The 17528-nt window shown below is 38.3% G+C and overlaps 1 protein-coding gene across 1 annotated transcript; it reads right to left on the reverse strand.

The window, feature by feature from the left end:
* Positions 1–599: 599 nt before the first annotated feature.
* Positions 600–17327, reverse strand: HTATSF1 (HIV-1 Tat specific factor 1). Its single transcript, XM_065915756.1, has 10 exons — positions 17170–17327; positions 16730–16970; positions 14824–15004; positions 14100–14147; positions 13480–13634; positions 11396–11559; positions 10121–10220; positions 4287–4376; positions 3402–3539; positions 600–2872 (listed from the first exon to the last, which is right to left on the reverse strand). The coding sequence occupies exons 2-10, from the start codon at positions 16913–16915 to the stop codon at positions 1613–1615; spliced, it is 2322 nt and encodes a 773-aa protein (XP_065771828.1). The 5' UTR covers positions 16916–16970; positions 17170–17327; the 3' UTR covers positions 600–1612.
* Positions 17328–17528: the final 201 nt, after the last annotated feature.

Raw genomic sequence — 17528 nt, forward strand, 5'->3', positions numbered from 1 at the left:
CTTAACAATAAATTCCATTTTCAGGACTGTTAAAACCTGATTATTTGGAAAACAGGTGGGTGCTTCATGACTCTTAATGTCTGCTCACCAGTATCACCTCATAAATTATTTACCATTTTGCAGCTGTTGGTGAATTTTGCTTCCAGGATGTTTATGTGAAAGAGTCTGAGTATTTGATATAAACCAAATTAATGAGCAGGGGAAAGAAGTTAGAATGAAAATGGCCTCCTTCTAACAGTCTTAGAGCTAAAGTATGTTGTAGTTATGTGTTCCATTGTGTACAGAAAAGAAAGCATTCTTTCCTTTTTGTTTAGAAAAACAATTCTCCACCAAATTACTATAAACTGTAGTAAAACACAAGAAAGTGTTTAAATGCTTCTGGCTTATCTTTTTTTTTTTTTCTGGCTTATCTTTAAAAGGAACACTATTTTGGTTTGCAATTTTTAACTTTCTTCACCTCTTTCACTGATTTGTCCCTGGTGAAAAGGCTGAAGATTTTTAACAGATCCCAGACATGAACAAAAAAATTCTCAGAAAGTTGGCTTGAAGTACAAGTCTTTTCTGTCTGAAGAGGGTAATGATTACACTGACAGACGGTATAATGAAAATGCACCAATGCAGTTTATTTTAATTCTAATTTATGAGAATAACTTCTTAAGTGCAACATCAGAAGTCAGTCATCAATACTGAATTTGGAAAGCGCAATCAAGAAAAGAGCCACATTTTTTATTGGAACTACACAATTTCCATAGTACTAGGTACCACGATTCTAGAACAAAACCAAAAACAAAAATCTGAAATATGCGTGAGAAAAGTTCTTAAACTCCAGGAGATGCACACGAACTGCCCCAAACTGGATACAAAAGGTTGTGTAGTGTATGCACAGATTTTTCTGGGGAAAGGTCCTGTAACTTGAATCAACTTCCAGAGGTGTCCAAACAGTAAATGGTAGAATTCTAATCTCCTCCATTTCTTCAATAATGGAAGCTGTGGACTTTGGGAAGTTCACCTTTGCACATTTAAGAGTCAATTTTCATGGGAAGAGGGTAGAAAAAAATAACTTGTGAGGACTGGGGAGCGAAAAACTCTGAAGAGTTCTTTACCTCATAAGTTTTAGTAACATGTTCTGGTTTAGAGAGGGGAAATGGGGATATCAGTGGTAACATTATAAAGTGGACACAAGGAGACACCTACAGGGATTTTTCAAGTCCTTAAAAAAAACCTAACGTTAGTATGAAAAAAGCAAGAGCAAGAATTAAAAATGCAATTTAACTTGAGTACAATTTTCCATTTCTGCATATCAACAACTTTCTTTATTTCTGAATGTCACAAACTTCAATCAGAATACTTTAAAAAATATTATTTTGCATGCACTTAACAAATCTGACAAAGGACAAGGAGCAAGTTAACTTGCATTATGCTATGGAGTTTGAACTGAACAGCCAATGAACACATATTTAAAATCATTAGGTACAGATAACCATGAATACTTCACTGCATTAATCAGATGGCATCCTACCTCTATGCACACGCTCATGTAACACTACGAGTAATTACCCTGCAGCAGAGGCAAAATGGAGATGGAATCTCCCTAAAAAGCAAGTTTAAGGGATTAAATAGTGTCGTCATCATCATCATCATCACTACTGAGAACAAAGCTGCTGCCTGTGGACAAGGGCCCTTCCTCCTTAACATTCCCTAAACCACCCACAGTCCCTCTCTCATCAGAATCTTCAAACAATTTGTCACTGGAATCGTCATCAAACAACTTCTCATTGGAATCATCATCTTCAAACACCTTTTCATCTATGTCTTCATCTTCCTTTACATCTCCATCTTCCTCATCTTTTCCGTCTGAATCTTCAAATACCTTTTCATCTGCATCATCTTCTTCGTCCTTTTCATCAGCATCTTCAAGTTCCTTTTCTTCTGCATCTTCTTCGTCCTCTTTCTCATCCGACTCATCATCAAATACCTTTTCATATGCATCTTCCTCTTCTTCCTTTTCATCTGACTCTTCGTCAAACTCTTTCTCAGAGCCTTCTTCATCAAACACTTTTTCAGAGCTGTCATCTTCGAATTCTGATTTTTCAGACTCATTTTCTTCTAACTCTTTTTCCGGAATGTTTTCATTAAATTCCTTGTCGGAGGCATCTTCCTCAAAACCTTTCTCAAGGCCATTTTCTTCTAACTCTTTTTCAGAGCCATCTTCAAACTGCTTTTCCGAGCAGTCTTCAGACTCTTGTTCTGAGTCGTCATCTTCAGAAGCCACCTTTTGGGGGCTGGCCTCCCCCTCAGACTCCTTGCCGGGGCCTTCTTCTTCAGACTCCTTCTCACGGCCGTTCTTGTCAGGATCTGTTTTGAGTTTCTTCTTTTTGGATTCTCTTTCAGGGGCAGTTTCTTTTGACTCTTTGTTAGGATTACCCTCTTCACGCTCTTTCTCAGGGCTGCCTTCTCCAGACTCTCTCTCGGGGAAGTCTTCTTCACGCTCTCTCTTGGGACAGCCTTCCTTAGACTCTCTTTCAAGGCAGCTCTCTTCAGATTCTTCTTGGGGACCTTCAGCTTCTTTTTCAGGGCCACCTTCTTGAGCATCTTTTTCAGAAGCAGCTTCTTCAACTTCTCCCCCATCTTCCATTTTTTCAAACTTCTTTTCATCTATAGGTTCTTCAAATGCCATTTCAGTTGCGGCTGCTTGAACATTTGCTTGAGATGTGCCAGGGTGCTCAGAAAAATGCCTAACTCTAGAAGGCCCTGCCCTTTCTGGAGCACGGATGGAATTTGAACGCTGCAGGCCTCTGTTGGCCTCAGGAGCATTGAGGAAAGCCTCCCATCCTCTCAGCCTTTCCTCCCTTTCTCTTGTGGTCTCCTCCACCTGTGTACACATGGAAACTGCTGTTAAGAGATGTTTTAGGCCAAAAGAAGTAACAACGTCTTGGAACATTTCTAATATTGCTGACAGTACTCTGATTTTATAAGATATCACTTCTGGGAAATGAAAGCAATTCCCTATCTTCACTTTCCAAACTTTACACCTTAATTTACTAGCACTGACCTTAAGATCGTTTAAATAAATGCCCAATGCCACAGCACTGCAGAAATACCTCATCAATTAAAAAGTTAATCATTGAACTGTCTGTACTTCATAAGACAGAAAAGAAGAGAAACACTTTAGCTTAATGTGTTCTTTCCCTATTGCTGTTCTGAGCAAGCTCAACACTTCAGACTTATAAACTGAAAGAATGAAACATTTTTCTTTCCATACTCTGAATGTAAAGGATTATTTAAAAGTACTGTTACATTAAACAGATTACACATAACCGAAAACTTACATGAAAAACTGCTAGATCAGTATCTGTTGGAATGAAAAGAGTTCATGTGCCCTTGACAGTTGCAGAACTCACCTGATAATCTGTAGTTCCATCCCACGCGTGGGCAGTGATTTGACGCCCACCAAACCACCTTCCATTGAGGGTTTGAATACAATAATCAGCTTCCTCTGGATCCCTAAAGGACACAGAGGCCACACCATCGGGGTGTCTCTAAAAAAAACAAGGAAGATAAAAGAAGGAATGAATGAGAAAACTGAAAGAGAAATATATGCACGTGGCAAAGTAGGGAAGTAGTACTCTTTCTGATCATTTAAGCTAAAGATTTTATGTATGAAGTCTTTCTTTCCATTTACTCCAGCCAGTGACACGCAGCTAGCTACTTCTTTAGCTTAACTTTGTCTAGCAAAAACCAAGCATAATATCCTTGGAAATGTTCCTGCTCATAACTGTATCAAAGGAGAAGCAGACAGCATGGTTGTTAAGAATGTGGGCTCTGAAGCTGAACAGCCTTGGGATTAAATCCTGGCTCTGCCATTTACCAGCTAAATGACCTTGGGCAAGGTGCTCAATCTCTAAACTCCCTCATCTGTAAAATGGGTAAATAAATAAAAATGGGTAAATAGCACCTACCTATCTCAGGGGATTGGGAGGATTAAATGAGATAACATGTAAAGTAACTGTAGTTTGCAATCAATAAGTGATGACTCTTTTATACTTTCACCTGGCCATATACATACTCAAGAGTGATGATAAAGGAAAATAACCAAGTCTATCAAAGTCTTGGCTTGTAATCCACGTTCATCTAATTGCTGCTAACAGATCACCACCACTAGAGAGCAGACCTACTACATAAAAACATTAATACAAAAACTTGGAGGCATACTGACATTTGGTAATAACTTATTAAAATGGAAAAAAAATTGCTTTAGGAATCATCTGTTCAAGCCACGAACTTACATCAAAGAGAAGGAGCTTCCTAATTTGTCCAAACTTTGAACACTCTACTCGAAGGTCTTCTCTGATTTCATTCAACACCAGTGGATCATCCTACAAAAACACACGCAATTAAAAGGGGTTTTCCCCTTTATAAATCCTGAGAATGAAATTTATTGCTCTGACAAACCAACAAACAAAAGTTTTGCTTAAGGTTATTAGCTATGTTTGCCTGCAGTCTACAAAATTAAAAAAAATCAAAGTCGAAAGAGGTTAGACTATCACATCTGCTGCTACTACTACTGGTCTGCCTGGCTTTAAGGTGGGGTGATGGACAAGTATGGTAGGCAGCAATGAGAACATGCAGTGGCAAAGGAGAGTTGGAAGGAACATGTCAGTGAAAATCCCAAATAATAGCAGCTGTAACAGGTGAAGTCCTGTGGCACATATTAAGTCAGAGACTGCTAATTCTTATGTTCTGCATGGGCATTACAATGACTGTGAAGATGAAAAATCTTTGCTTTGTGCTTTGCATAGATTCCTATTTACTAAAATGTTGCAAGGGGGAGACATATATCCTTTTCATTGACTGAAATGAAGTGAAGTGAAAGTTGCTCAGTCGTGTCCGACTCTTTGCGACCCCATGGACTATACAGTCCATGGAGTTCTCCAGGCCAGAATGCTGGAGTGGGTAGCCTTTCCCTTCTCCAGGGGATCTTCCCAACCCCGGGATTGAACTGGGATCTCCTGCATTGCAGGCAGATTCTTTACCAACTGAGCCATGAGGGAAGCCCTTCATTGACGGAGTGTCCTACAATTATTCTTTGTGCTTCTGAGATTTTTAACTCATAGGGTAAACCTCCCTTATAAGGATTCCTGTTCATCTTGCCTCCTACCACACTGCAATAGAAACACACAAATAAGGAGCTGCTGTTAACCAGACAATAAAAACATGTGCTTAACTACTGCTTTCTTGCAACTATGTCTACTAAGAATACTCAAACACTGCTGCTTCTAGTGGTCTTGAGTCCCCCTCCCCCAACAACAAAAGGACTTAAGATTTCCTGTGGGAATTAAATTTTTCTTCAAGTTCCAAAGCATGAAAAAGGCTTGTAAAAAAGTTACATTATCAACCTGAATTTCAACTACATACAAACAATACAAGGATATCCTATCTACTAATTTCTATTGAAGCAGACCTAAACACTTTTTAGGAAACATTTGAATCCTCACCAACTAAAGAGAACAGCAAAAAATGACAAGTGGCTTCTCCTCCTTAAAGTTTGTCAAAAGGCAAAAATAAACAACTGGTAGGCAGTTACTGAAATCAAATTTAAAATTAAAACTGTAAAAATCCTATAAATCTGAGGCTTCTAAAACTATAGCTGGCAGGACTCTGGATTTCTCCCACTTATAAAATCTAACTTTGGAGAATATGCCAATTTGTTTTATATAAAATTCTCAAACCTGAGAGGAATGGGGAATGGAGCATAAACTCCATACTCATTTAGTAAAGCCATGGGGTGGCTTCTAGTGATGTGTGTGTGGCAGGTAGTTCCTATCAGACTGGGTGCTTTCTGAAAGCAGGAATCTCCCTTGACTGAATTTCAAATACCTCACAGAACACAGCACAGTCTTTTCACACAATGAACAGTCGATAAAAACTTTTTCAGTTTGATAAACTGTTCCTAATAACTCTATTTTCTTTACCAAAGGAAATCAGGATTATATTAAAAACAAGAACTGTTTCAAAATATTTGACAAATTTAAGCATGATTCCACAGTAGAGGGAGGGGTGCATTACTGTCTTTCTTTTTTAAGAACTTTTTTATTTTTATTTTTGGCTGCATCAGGTTTTAGTTGCAGCATGCAGGCTTAGTTGCCTGGTGGCGTGTGGGATTTCAGTTCCCCAACCAGGGACTGAACCAGCGTCCCTTGCATTGGAAGGCGAACTGTCAACCACTGGACCACCAAGGAAGTCCCTGTCTTTATTTCTTTATCAAAGTCTCAGTGCCCTTCCTAAAAGAACATAAAATTTCAGCCAAAGACTTCCCAGACTCCTGTTTTCATTTTTACCAGCTTGAAAAACAAATGTGTCTCTACTGCTATAGTATCATGAGACTTAAAGATAATAACCCCTTCCCCTGGTTAAGTATCTTTAACTTAGCTAAGCATGAAAATTTTCCAAAGACAGCTCTTTGCAAGCAACAGACCTGAGACTAAACTCAAGACTTAAGCTGAAACCTTCCGTGTTCAACACTTAATTTTTTTCCAGGGTGGTGCTTTGTTTTCCCAGGAAAAAACCGTATTTCTCATTCCTTTCCAATCTAAACCTATTCAAGACAGTCGCCAATAACCCCATGTGGCTACTGAGCCCTTGAAACGTGGCTTGTCCAAATTGATGTGGGCTGCAGATGTGAACTAAATATAGGATTTTGAAAATTTAGTACCAAAGGGGGGAAAAAACAATGAAACATAGCTTATTAACATTTTTATGGTATACACTAAAATCATAATATTTGAATATATTGGATTAAAGAAAATTCATTATTAAAATTTACTTCCTGTTTCATGTTGTATTTATACTGAGGATGCTAGAAAAATTTAAGTTACAAATGTGGCTCAGATTAGACTTCTATTGGACAGCCCTGTTATACACAATGAGAAATTCACCTCTGCATCTGAGTTTTGGTTTTCCATCTCTTAGTATTCAAATTTGCCAGGCATGAGTTTTTTTTTAAAAAAAGCTTTGAATTAAACACTGAAAACTCCTTAAAGTTGCATTTAAAATACTAGCCGTCACTGTTCACCCTGATACCAAAAAGTATTTCTAGGCATTTTGCTTCTAACACTAATCTGCTCTTTGGACATACAGGCATACCTTGGAGATACTGTAGGTTCGGTTCCAGAACAGCACAATAGAGCAAATATTGCCATAAGGCAAGTCACACCAACTGTTTTGGTTTTCCAGTTACGTTACACTATACTGTAGTCTATTAAGTGTACAAATGCAACAGATCTAAAAAAAGATATGCCTTAATTAAAAAAATACTGCTAAAAAATGCTAACCATCACCTGAACCCCCAGCAAGTCATCATGGTAACAAAGATTACTGATCACAAATCACCATAACAAATAGAGCAATAACAAAAAAGTATAAACTACTGCGACAATTACCAAAATGTGATAGAGAGAAAGAGAGTGAGCAAATGCTACTGGAAAGATGGTACTAACAGGCTTGCTCCACACAGTGTTGCCACAAAACCTTCAATTTAAAAAAAAAAAAAAAAAATGGTTCAACCCCTGGTCAGAGATCTAAGATCCCACAGGCTACACAGTATGGCCAAAGAGGAAAAATAATAATAATAAAATAAATAAATTTAATTTATTAAAATTTATTAATTTATTAAAACCCCATGTGGCTATAGTCTACCACACTGGACAATCTACTACAGTGGACAGGCCTATACTGATACACTTTCACATTCAGGCCTACGAAACACTGAGCAAAAACACAGAAACTGCTGACAGGCTCTCATCAAGCTCGGCAGACCACACAAGTCCAGGTAGATGGGCAAACAAAGACGGTACCAAGGGTTTCTCTGCCCAAGAACTCTGAAGCCCATCACTGCCCTCCCAAGCCTCTGTGGCACAGCTGTCTGAAAACTTTCCTTCATTTGCAAAGATGCTCAAGAGAAAATATTCTATTCATTGAGTGAATGAAAACACTCTGCCTTGTGAGTAAAAGAGGTTTCATTCATTCTTTCACTTCTTCAGATGAATGTTGAGGGCCTTCCATATGCTAAGCACTGGGAATATAACAGCAAACCAGGTAGACAGTGCCCTGCCTCTCATGGAGCTCATATTCTAACAGATAAGATCCAATAATTTCAGATAATAAATGCTATGAATAAAATAAAACCGGTTAATATAAAGGCTCTATAATTCCAAAGTTATACTAAACCAATCAAGATTTTCTTTTTTAAACAATCAAGAACTTACATGCATAAAATTTCTATTCTTAAAAACGTCCACTGGAGGGAATTTGTAGGAGTCAAAGAAGAATAAATGTGCTTTTGGGAAGAAAGATTATTTTTTACGCTAGGAAAAATTAAGTCTGCCCAGGGTGATAGCTAGACGTAAGTGTCTCAATGAGCAAGGCAGGAGGCAGAAACAGGTTAAAGGTAATTACTCAACAGACTTCAACTTGCAGAGAGGCCGGATACTTAATCAATTAAATTTACATTTATGTTCATGTTCAAGTGTTAGGAGTATAGAATGTTGTGAGTCTAAGGTCTTGAGTCACAGAAATTAATAGGTCACCTAACTAAAAAAAAACAATTATAAGCCAAGGAAATAAAATGTAGATGAATCACAAGGAATTCTGGAGTTGCACCAAGTAGACTAGATACCATGATCCATTTACACATGCCTTTCAAAGACCCAACTGGGAGGGACAGCATTTCAAAAAGCATTTAGTGTGCATGTGAACACGTGTGGGGGTTTTTTGGCCATCCTTGCAGCTTGAGGGATCTTAGTTCCCTGACCAGGGACTGAACTTAGGGCCCCCAGGAGTGGAAGCTCAGAGTCCTAACCATTGGACCGCCAGGAAAGTCCATTAAAAGTCCATGCATTAAAAAAAAAACATAGTTCATTATCACTGCAAGTCTAAACTGGCTCTGTTGTATTTCAAGATTCTTCAGGATTCGAGTTAGAAGAGACACCACACAGTACTAATAGACCACATGTATCTTCTCAATGACCTCAAAAGATACAGCCTCCATAGATGCACAGTAAATCCTATCACCTCACTATTTACAGAGATGGAGTTTCACAGACCATTTTGGAGGTCTCTCAAAGGGGGCTAAAATGATATTGCTACTCTGATTCTGTCTCAGTGCACAAAAGGAACAAGAGTGGGCTTTGGTAGGAACAAGAACATATGCAAACTGTCTGGAATTTTACATTAGGAACATTGCTTTCTTATGTGTAACTTGTTATCATTAATTTCAGAATCCAGGCAGAGAATAAAGAATTGTTCTTCCATGAATGATCCCATGAGTCTAGGCCAAAACACACAGAAAAGAACAAGATGCAGAATGTAACACAAGGTACCCTGATGACAACTAATATTCCTTAATCCTCTCTAGTAGCTCTGCTTCCTTTATTCACTCTTATTTGCTGTTCCTAGAATCGTCCATGGACATCAAGTATTACGAAGTCCTCCTAATAGCCACTAAAGAGTTTTGTAAAAATTAGATTCTGAAAAAAACCCTCCACTACTCAAATGTCGGGGACTGTATTTCACTTGGAGAAGGAAATGGCAACCCACTCCAGTATTCTTGCCTGGAGAATTCCGTGGACAGAGGAGCCTGGTGGGCTGCTGGCCGTGGGGGTCGCACAGTCAAACACGACTGCAGTGACTTAGCAGCAGCAGCAGCAGTATTTCACTAAGCTAAGGTTTTTTAAGGATCAAACTTTCAGCACCAAAGTGAGGTTTTCATTTCCAATTGTGAAACTGGTCCTCCCCACCAAAGTAAGCCTGTATTGTTGAACTGTACTTAACATCCACAAGTGACTCACAGAAATCTTTTCAAGACTATATTTTTAATATAGCAGCTGCCATTTGGGGCCACAGTATGGGTATTAGACTGGTTTACTTGGGATATGACTAAAAGAACACTGGGCTAAACCTGGGAAAATCTGAAACCTTCAATTGATTCTTGGTTCCATTTTCCAACCATGACAACTCATGAACAAGCAGAATGTGACATGAGAAAGATACGGTGAGGCAAGCTTTGGGTTCTCTTGAAAGAAAGAATATCTGTGTTTCTAACTGTAAGAATACTTCTTCCTACCTCAAAATCCATTGGATGAAACATGTTTTTGATGATGACAACTCGCTCATGGCGCATTCGGGATGGGCCAGCTCGTCTCTCAGGTCTCCAATCCAACTGCCTAAGGCGACAAAGCAGGAACAAGAAGTTGTGAATTTCATTTCAGACTTGTTGGAGAGAGGAAAAAGCCAGCTATAAATATAATCCTTTATTGAATGCTTAATAATGATTATTATTTGATTCCAAAACAATGTGTATTTTAGTCACAGTTACTGCACAGTTTTCTGAAATAAAAATAATGGGCAGATGAAAGATGGACCCAGTATCTGAAATGCTCAGAGTAAGTATATTTTTCAGAACTGCTGTCTGGTTGCAAACATTCCAATGAGACTCCTGGAAAATTGGTAATTATTTAGTATCTATGACTATCTAGGAAGAGACATTTCGAGGTCAAGGAAATGCTCAAATTGTACTAGTTTCTAGGTATTTTATAATTATAAAGAACAAACAATTGCACTGAAATATGTAAAACTACTCTGTTACAATCTTAAATCTTACTGATTTGTCTATAAAATGCTTAGGTATCTACTTTATTCCTATAAAATCTATTGGCATCACAACTAAATTCTTTTATAACCATTTTACCATTAGTTTAAGCATAGTGTTAGAAGCTTTATTTAGAATTCACCATGATCTAAGTGCTCATCATTTTGGCTCATTTCTTAAAACCAGTATATTTCAAAAAACATTAAATAAATTAATAGAAACTTGATGACATGTGTATATTATATACAACCACATAGTACACGAAAAATGATAAAGCTTATAATTTCTAAGTTCTAACTCCTACTAACTAGTATGAATGTAAAAATTTAGCTCCTGGTACGCTGATTCCATCCACATTAAAAATGAACTAATGGCTCTCATATATAAACCTGAACCATCTTATTTAATTTGATATTCAACATTTTCTGTAGAGATGGCTTTATTTTATTTAAGTCCCTGTTGTATTAAAAATGAACACCCGAGAAAATGAAAAACACCATCACTGCCAAACATCCTATTACACAGATTACTGAAGGCTTCTGAGGATCTAGTTAAAGTTTAAAAAATTTTTATTTTATATTGACATATAGTTGATTTATAATGTGTTATTTTCAGGTGTATATTAAATGAAAATTCTTTAAAAATAATCTGCAGGCATATTTGATGGAACAAAACTATGCAGTTATTAGCAAAAACATACTCTAGAATATTTATACAAAAACTTTCAAAATGGGAAAAAAAAACACCAACTTTTGTTGCATAGACAGCTTTTTCTTGTAGTCTTTGCACTTCTTCTTCTTCTTTGAGGCATCATATTCTCCCTTCAACTGAAATTTTGCCACCTCCACGTGTAACTTGTAGCCTCTAATTTCATCTTCATCCAAAAGTTTTAATGCCAGATCCACAGATTCTCTCTTTGTAAAGCAAAAACAAATTACAATCAGTAAGTTACAAACTGAAACGAAACTTTAGGAGTGTTTTAGATGAATGATAGCTATACACAAAATAAAAATTTAAATGTAACTACCTACATGGGAATAAAGAACTCCAGAATGCCTATCAGGAAACTTGTATTTAAGTCACAATTGTCCCCAACCGGTTATATGAAGCTAGGCAAGTTATTCAAGCTCCCTGAGCCCCAATTTCTTCATCTATAAAATGTGAATGGAAATGCCTTCTTTGCAGAGTTCTTGACAAAATTAAAGTTATACCATTACTGGAATTGCAGTTTTGCCTTTTGGAGTCTCAATTTCTCATCTGTACAATGAGGCAAATGGACTTGCGTGATTTCTAAGGTGCATTCCAGTTTTAAAATTCTAAAAGTTTCCTACTTAAAAGACTAGATGACTGAAGAAACTTGGAATAGTTTGGTCAGCCTTTAATTTTTTTTGTTCATCAATTAAAATGTAGGTCTGTGATATACTAGGAAGACGATTATCTGACAGCTTGAGCATTACACACATTTGTGCATTCTGGGTCCTATACAAAGAGGGCCGTTGTCAGCTCTGCACTGATTCAAAGATCTGAGGAAAACTCAAAAGGACAACTGAATTCAGCCACACAATCAAATATGGATCCTGGAACAATTAACTATGTTATTCTGGAACTCAGTTCAGTGGTTTGGTAATCTTGTACTTTCATGGATCATAAATTTTATATATAAAGTTTATATATAAACCCTATTTTTCTCTTTAAAAAATTTAAAACCCAAGGAAACCCCCTAAGACTCTTCACAGATTTTTAGTAAACCCTGAAGAACTTATTAAGTGTTCAAGCTCCTTACATTTGAAAATTACATAAATATCTTCCTATAATGGTCACAGTCTTGTATGATCCCCATCATGTTCAAGAACAAGGTCAAAAACCTATCTTTCCCAATGCTGTCAGCTTACTCTTAGCCTCCTCTGATTTCACTGAAATGCTATATATTCACAACACACTCGTGACATTGGTACTGTTATTTTAACACTTTGATTTCACTTTGTAATTATTTTCAGGTTCCAAGACATATGTAATATCCCATCATTGTGCCCATTTCTTTTGTACCCTGCAATAATGCATATTAACACATGCTCCTAAGGTGATGGGTGTTCCAAAAATAATGGCTGCCTTGACACTGAACTTTCCCCTGTGCAATTTATGGTACCATGAATATATAAAGTTCTGCAAATGTCTGTTAATACTACCCTCTCTTCTCTCATTCAAAATATATTTCAAAGCACTAAGCCTAAATTATCACTTCCTTTATGGTTTAATTCAGGGGTCAGAAAACTTCTTTTGTAAAGGGCTGGTGAGTAAATCTTTTAGGCTATGTGGGTCATGTCGTCTGTGTTGCAACTATTTAACTTTGCTGCTGAAATGTGAAAGGAGGTATAGACAAATGTATAAATGAATCAATGTGGGCGTGTTACAATAAAACTTCATTCACAAAGATAGGCAGTGGGCAGAAGTTTGCCAAACCCTGGTCTAACTCATTCCAATGGGAGAATAAAATGTTACAGACTTTTTCTTTGTGGATTTTTTTGAATGTGTTCTGCACTGATTACATGCATACACTCCTAAAGAGATACTTGTAGCAAGAATTCTTTTAAGACAAAAGAAGCACCTCTGTCCTATGACTTGCGTAATACCTTGACTTGGTAACATAGTTTCTTACAAGAGCAACTAAATAACTTTATCAATGTGATACACACAAGCACAATCAGAATCAAGAGTTTTCTTCCCATCCTGTTCTGAATAGCCCTCACCCTTGGTTATCAACTATACAAAATTATAGCCCTGGTTCCTGAGCTGAATATGGAGATAGAAGAAACTTACACGACCACATAACTAACCTTCAAATAACAGCAAAGTCCATCTCCTTTAAGATTTCCTTGATTATCTTTATAAAGCTTGACCTTAAATTCTTCTGTTTGAGGATCTCTCATAATAATGCCAAACTTCGACATGAGCTGTATAAATTCATCCACTGTAATGTCTGGAGGCAAACCTGTGATGTTAAGGAAAAAAAATTATAAAGGCATGTATAACAAAGGTGAGGGTTACTTAAGTTTCTACTAATTCAAAATCTGTAATTTGGATGAGTGATGAGTGCACCAAAATTTTGGTTTTCTAAAAATCTCACATCTATAGACTTGAAGAAATTTCATATTTTAATGTATTCAAATATACATTAAAATCATGCTTTGATTAGGCCTTGTATCAATGAATCTGAAGGGGCAAACTGCTGAGTTACCTAAAGCCGTCAGAAAGGATGGCATGCAGTTATATACACGTACTTTTTCTTAGTTTTATAAAAAAACAACGTATTCCTCACTAATGTAAATGGCTAAACAAATAAATGACACAATGATAAATAACAGAATTCAAAGAAATGGAAATCTAAAAATAACTTTGTGAAAAATCTCAAAATCAAATATTTTCCATTCTAAATGTGGTTAAAAGGTATACATACCAGACACATAAACATTTGTATTTCTGTCTTCTTCAACATGAAACCATCCTAAAAATAAAAATCAAGTAAATAAATAAAAACACATGCAAGAAAAGGTAAGAGTCCCATTATGAAATCTTGACAGTGTGGCAGTTTCTCAAAACTTCCAGAAACTTTTTCTTACCCTTAGAATAAGACAGACTTAATCAAATCACTGGCTAGTTTTCGAAGTATTTGGATCTTTGGACAAGTAATTCACTTCAGAGCCCTGTCTGAAAAAAGATGGCTAGCTTATCTTGGTTCTTTATGAATCTGATACTACCTTAAAAAAAAAAAAAACCTTACCATTGCTCTGACTATAAGCTGGCATACGTTGCTTCTGACTCCAATCTACTGTGTCAGACCTGGCCAAGCTGAAGCAAAATTGACTTGTTTAATTTAATTAGAAGTACCAAAAAAAAAAAAAAAAAACCCAAACCAACCATATAAACAGAACTTTAATCTCCTAATAAGAATACTGTTCTGCAAAGGAAGAAACTGAGTACTGAACTGAATTGAAACAATCCGTTTGATGTCTACAGGTTAGTGGGAGAGTCAACACATGAACCTGAATAATAATAATAATAATTAAAAATACCCATCTTATGATTCTGTCAAAGTTCTAACTCTCCAAAAAGTAAATACATATACACATACTCATATTTTTAACTTTTATATTCATGTTTTGCAAGCTAAATCTACTTGCCTGATTCAGCCTTTCTCTTTTCTCCCTTCTTTTTTGGATCACTGGGTTCAGGGGGCTGTCTTTGCGGAGGTTCTTCTGCAGGCCTAGCACTGACATCTTGGACACTTGCAGTAGAACTAGATGCACCATCGTTAGAAAAGCCATAATTGGCCTGATATGTAGCAATGAAATCTTCAGTGATCTAAATAAGAAGTTTAGTACACACACATACAGAAATTAAAAAATGATTTCCTACTGTGAAAAGTCTACACTGTGTTAAATAACAGTATATTCAGTTATACAATGTCACATTTGAGTGTTTCTGTGGATAACAGTAATTAAAGCATATATGAAGAATAGTCACCTACATAGAAAACTGCCAAAGAGAATAAAAAAATTAAGACATGGGTACTTGGATTATCAACACAAAAGTCTGAGATACTATTAAAGGCATTTTAAGTGACGTTGGCACCTTTCCTAGTTGTTTCAATCGTAAATTACTATCTCTGTAGTCTACTTGACTAAGACTACAAACATATATCAAAGGAAGTACCAGATAACAATAAACAGAATAAAAACCAACAGTCAACTAATAACCTAACAACAGAATCAAATTTTCTTTTATTACACAGATGAACATAAGTGTATGCACTCTAAATATTTAAATACCTGTAGGCAGAGAACACAAAGACTAGAACTCTGATTTGATGTATAAAGGATGGGGCTAACAATTACAAAATTAAAAGCTATTTAAACACCATTACGAATTAAATCACATTATCATTTAATGTCAAAACAAACCAAGAACAAATCCAACTCACATCCATCGTCCTGGCTCTTAAAGAAAAAGACACAATTGCACAATGAAACAAACGTAGTTATATCTTCATACCAGTCAATGTGAGGAACACATAGGAATGAGGAAAATTTAAAACTTGGAAGTTTGAAGTGGTATGGGTTCCATAACATAAAAAGATAGAGCCAAAAATTACTCTACTAGCAGATGACTGTTGAAGTACTCAGAAGGCTGAAGAAACCAAATCTGCACTCTAGCTGGCACCACCAGTAACCAAGTGAAATGTTATGTTTAACAATTCAGAGGGATTGGAACATACACACAAAAAATGGGAAAGAAAATAGTTGAAATAAATAATTAAAAAAATAACACTCAAATTACACAATGCAGACACAGTTTGCATCACTGGCTTGCAAGTCTATTGGTGTGTGATAAGTATCCTGTTTTCCACCTGTACCACGAGACTTTGATTAACAGGGTACTCTGACCAAAAAGTTTACAGAACCAAGTTTAACATCGGTCATTTTACTTCCAAGCTTAAACAGAATGCTTAACAATTTACAGGTACTCTAAATAAATACGCACAGATCTTTTCCATCCAAATTCTGTGCTCCTCCTGTCATATTCCTGTAGTGATATGGTTCAAATATACGTGTCTAGGACCAACTTTAGTAGGGAAGAAAAAAAGATGCAAAGTTCAATCAGTAAAAATTTACCAATTTATCAATTTCTTTCAACTCAAGAAGTTGCATTTTGCACCTACCACATCAGTTAACCATCTGAATTCCCAGGATAAGTAAGATTGAGACTACCCGAGACTAACATCGATTGAATTTGCTCTTGGTGTTTTTCCTCTTTGCAATAAAAAACAGTCACTGACAAAAACCAACTGCAACCGTCATAGATAAAATTAATACGGCATAAAAAGGAGTTAAGAATTACATTACATTGAAGACATCTCCCTAAAGATATCCGTTCCTTTATACGTCGGTTCTGCCACAGATAAAACAAAAAGAAACGTCACTAGCCAGAGGGGCTCTAACCCAGGACCTCTGCAAAGAACGTGAAAGGAGCGCCCCGCGAGGCTGGCCAGGTGGGCCCGCTGTGCAGCGGCGCCCGAGCGACTCTTACCTTGGGGAACCAAGCCTTCTTGTCGAGGTCCCACTCGTACGGGGTGTCAGTCGGCTGCTGCCCGAAAGAATCGGTTTCTGCACCGGGATCTTTCTCGGTGTCGTCGTCCTTGGTGTCTCCGTACATTTCTTGCATTCGCAACTGCTCATCAAACTCGTCGTTCGCATCCAAGTTGTTGCCGCTCATGTTGACCACTTAGCCTAGAGGCAAGCTCCGGTCGAGTGAAGAGGCCGAGCTGATGCTGGAGGGGAACAGAGAAAAGGAGGTTGGCCACACTCAGCCCCCTCCCCACCGCCCCCCGGCCCGCCTCCCCGCGGCGCCCCAGCAGCCCCCGGGAAGTCAGGGCCACTCGCCGGCCGCACCGCCCCCCGCTCCGCCCGCTGCCCGCCCGCCGCGCGCGCGCGCGTCGCAGGTTCCGGTCCCACCGCGCCACCGCCCACCTGATTCGCCCCGCCGGGCCTCGCAGCCGCCGCTCGATCCGGGTCGAGGCGGGAGCGCGCAGGCGCGCCGCCGCCGCCGATCGGGTCTGAGGCAGCTGCGGCTCCCGCGTCAACGTTGGGAAACCACTTTGGAAACCTGAGGCCCGCTCAGGATGACACAGTCGCCATTGTTGGCGCGTCGCGACGTCGCGGGTCGCGCCGACACGCCCCCAGTGGCGTCAGTAGGGGCCGACGCGGGCCAGCGGCGTGGGCCCCGGAGGCGGGGCTCTGGGGGCTGCGCTGCTGCAGAGCGGTGATGCTCAGCGGGGCTGTCCTGGCGCGGGGGCCGCGGGGGCCGCGGGGAGCGCAGGGCCTGCGGC

This window comes from Muntiacus reevesi, chromosome X (assembly GCF_963930625.1).
Source record: "Muntiacus reevesi chromosome X, mMunRee1.1, whole genome shotgun sequence".
Taxonomy (NCBI): domain Eukaryota; kingdom Metazoa; phylum Chordata; class Mammalia; order Artiodactyla; family Cervidae; genus Muntiacus; species Muntiacus reevesi.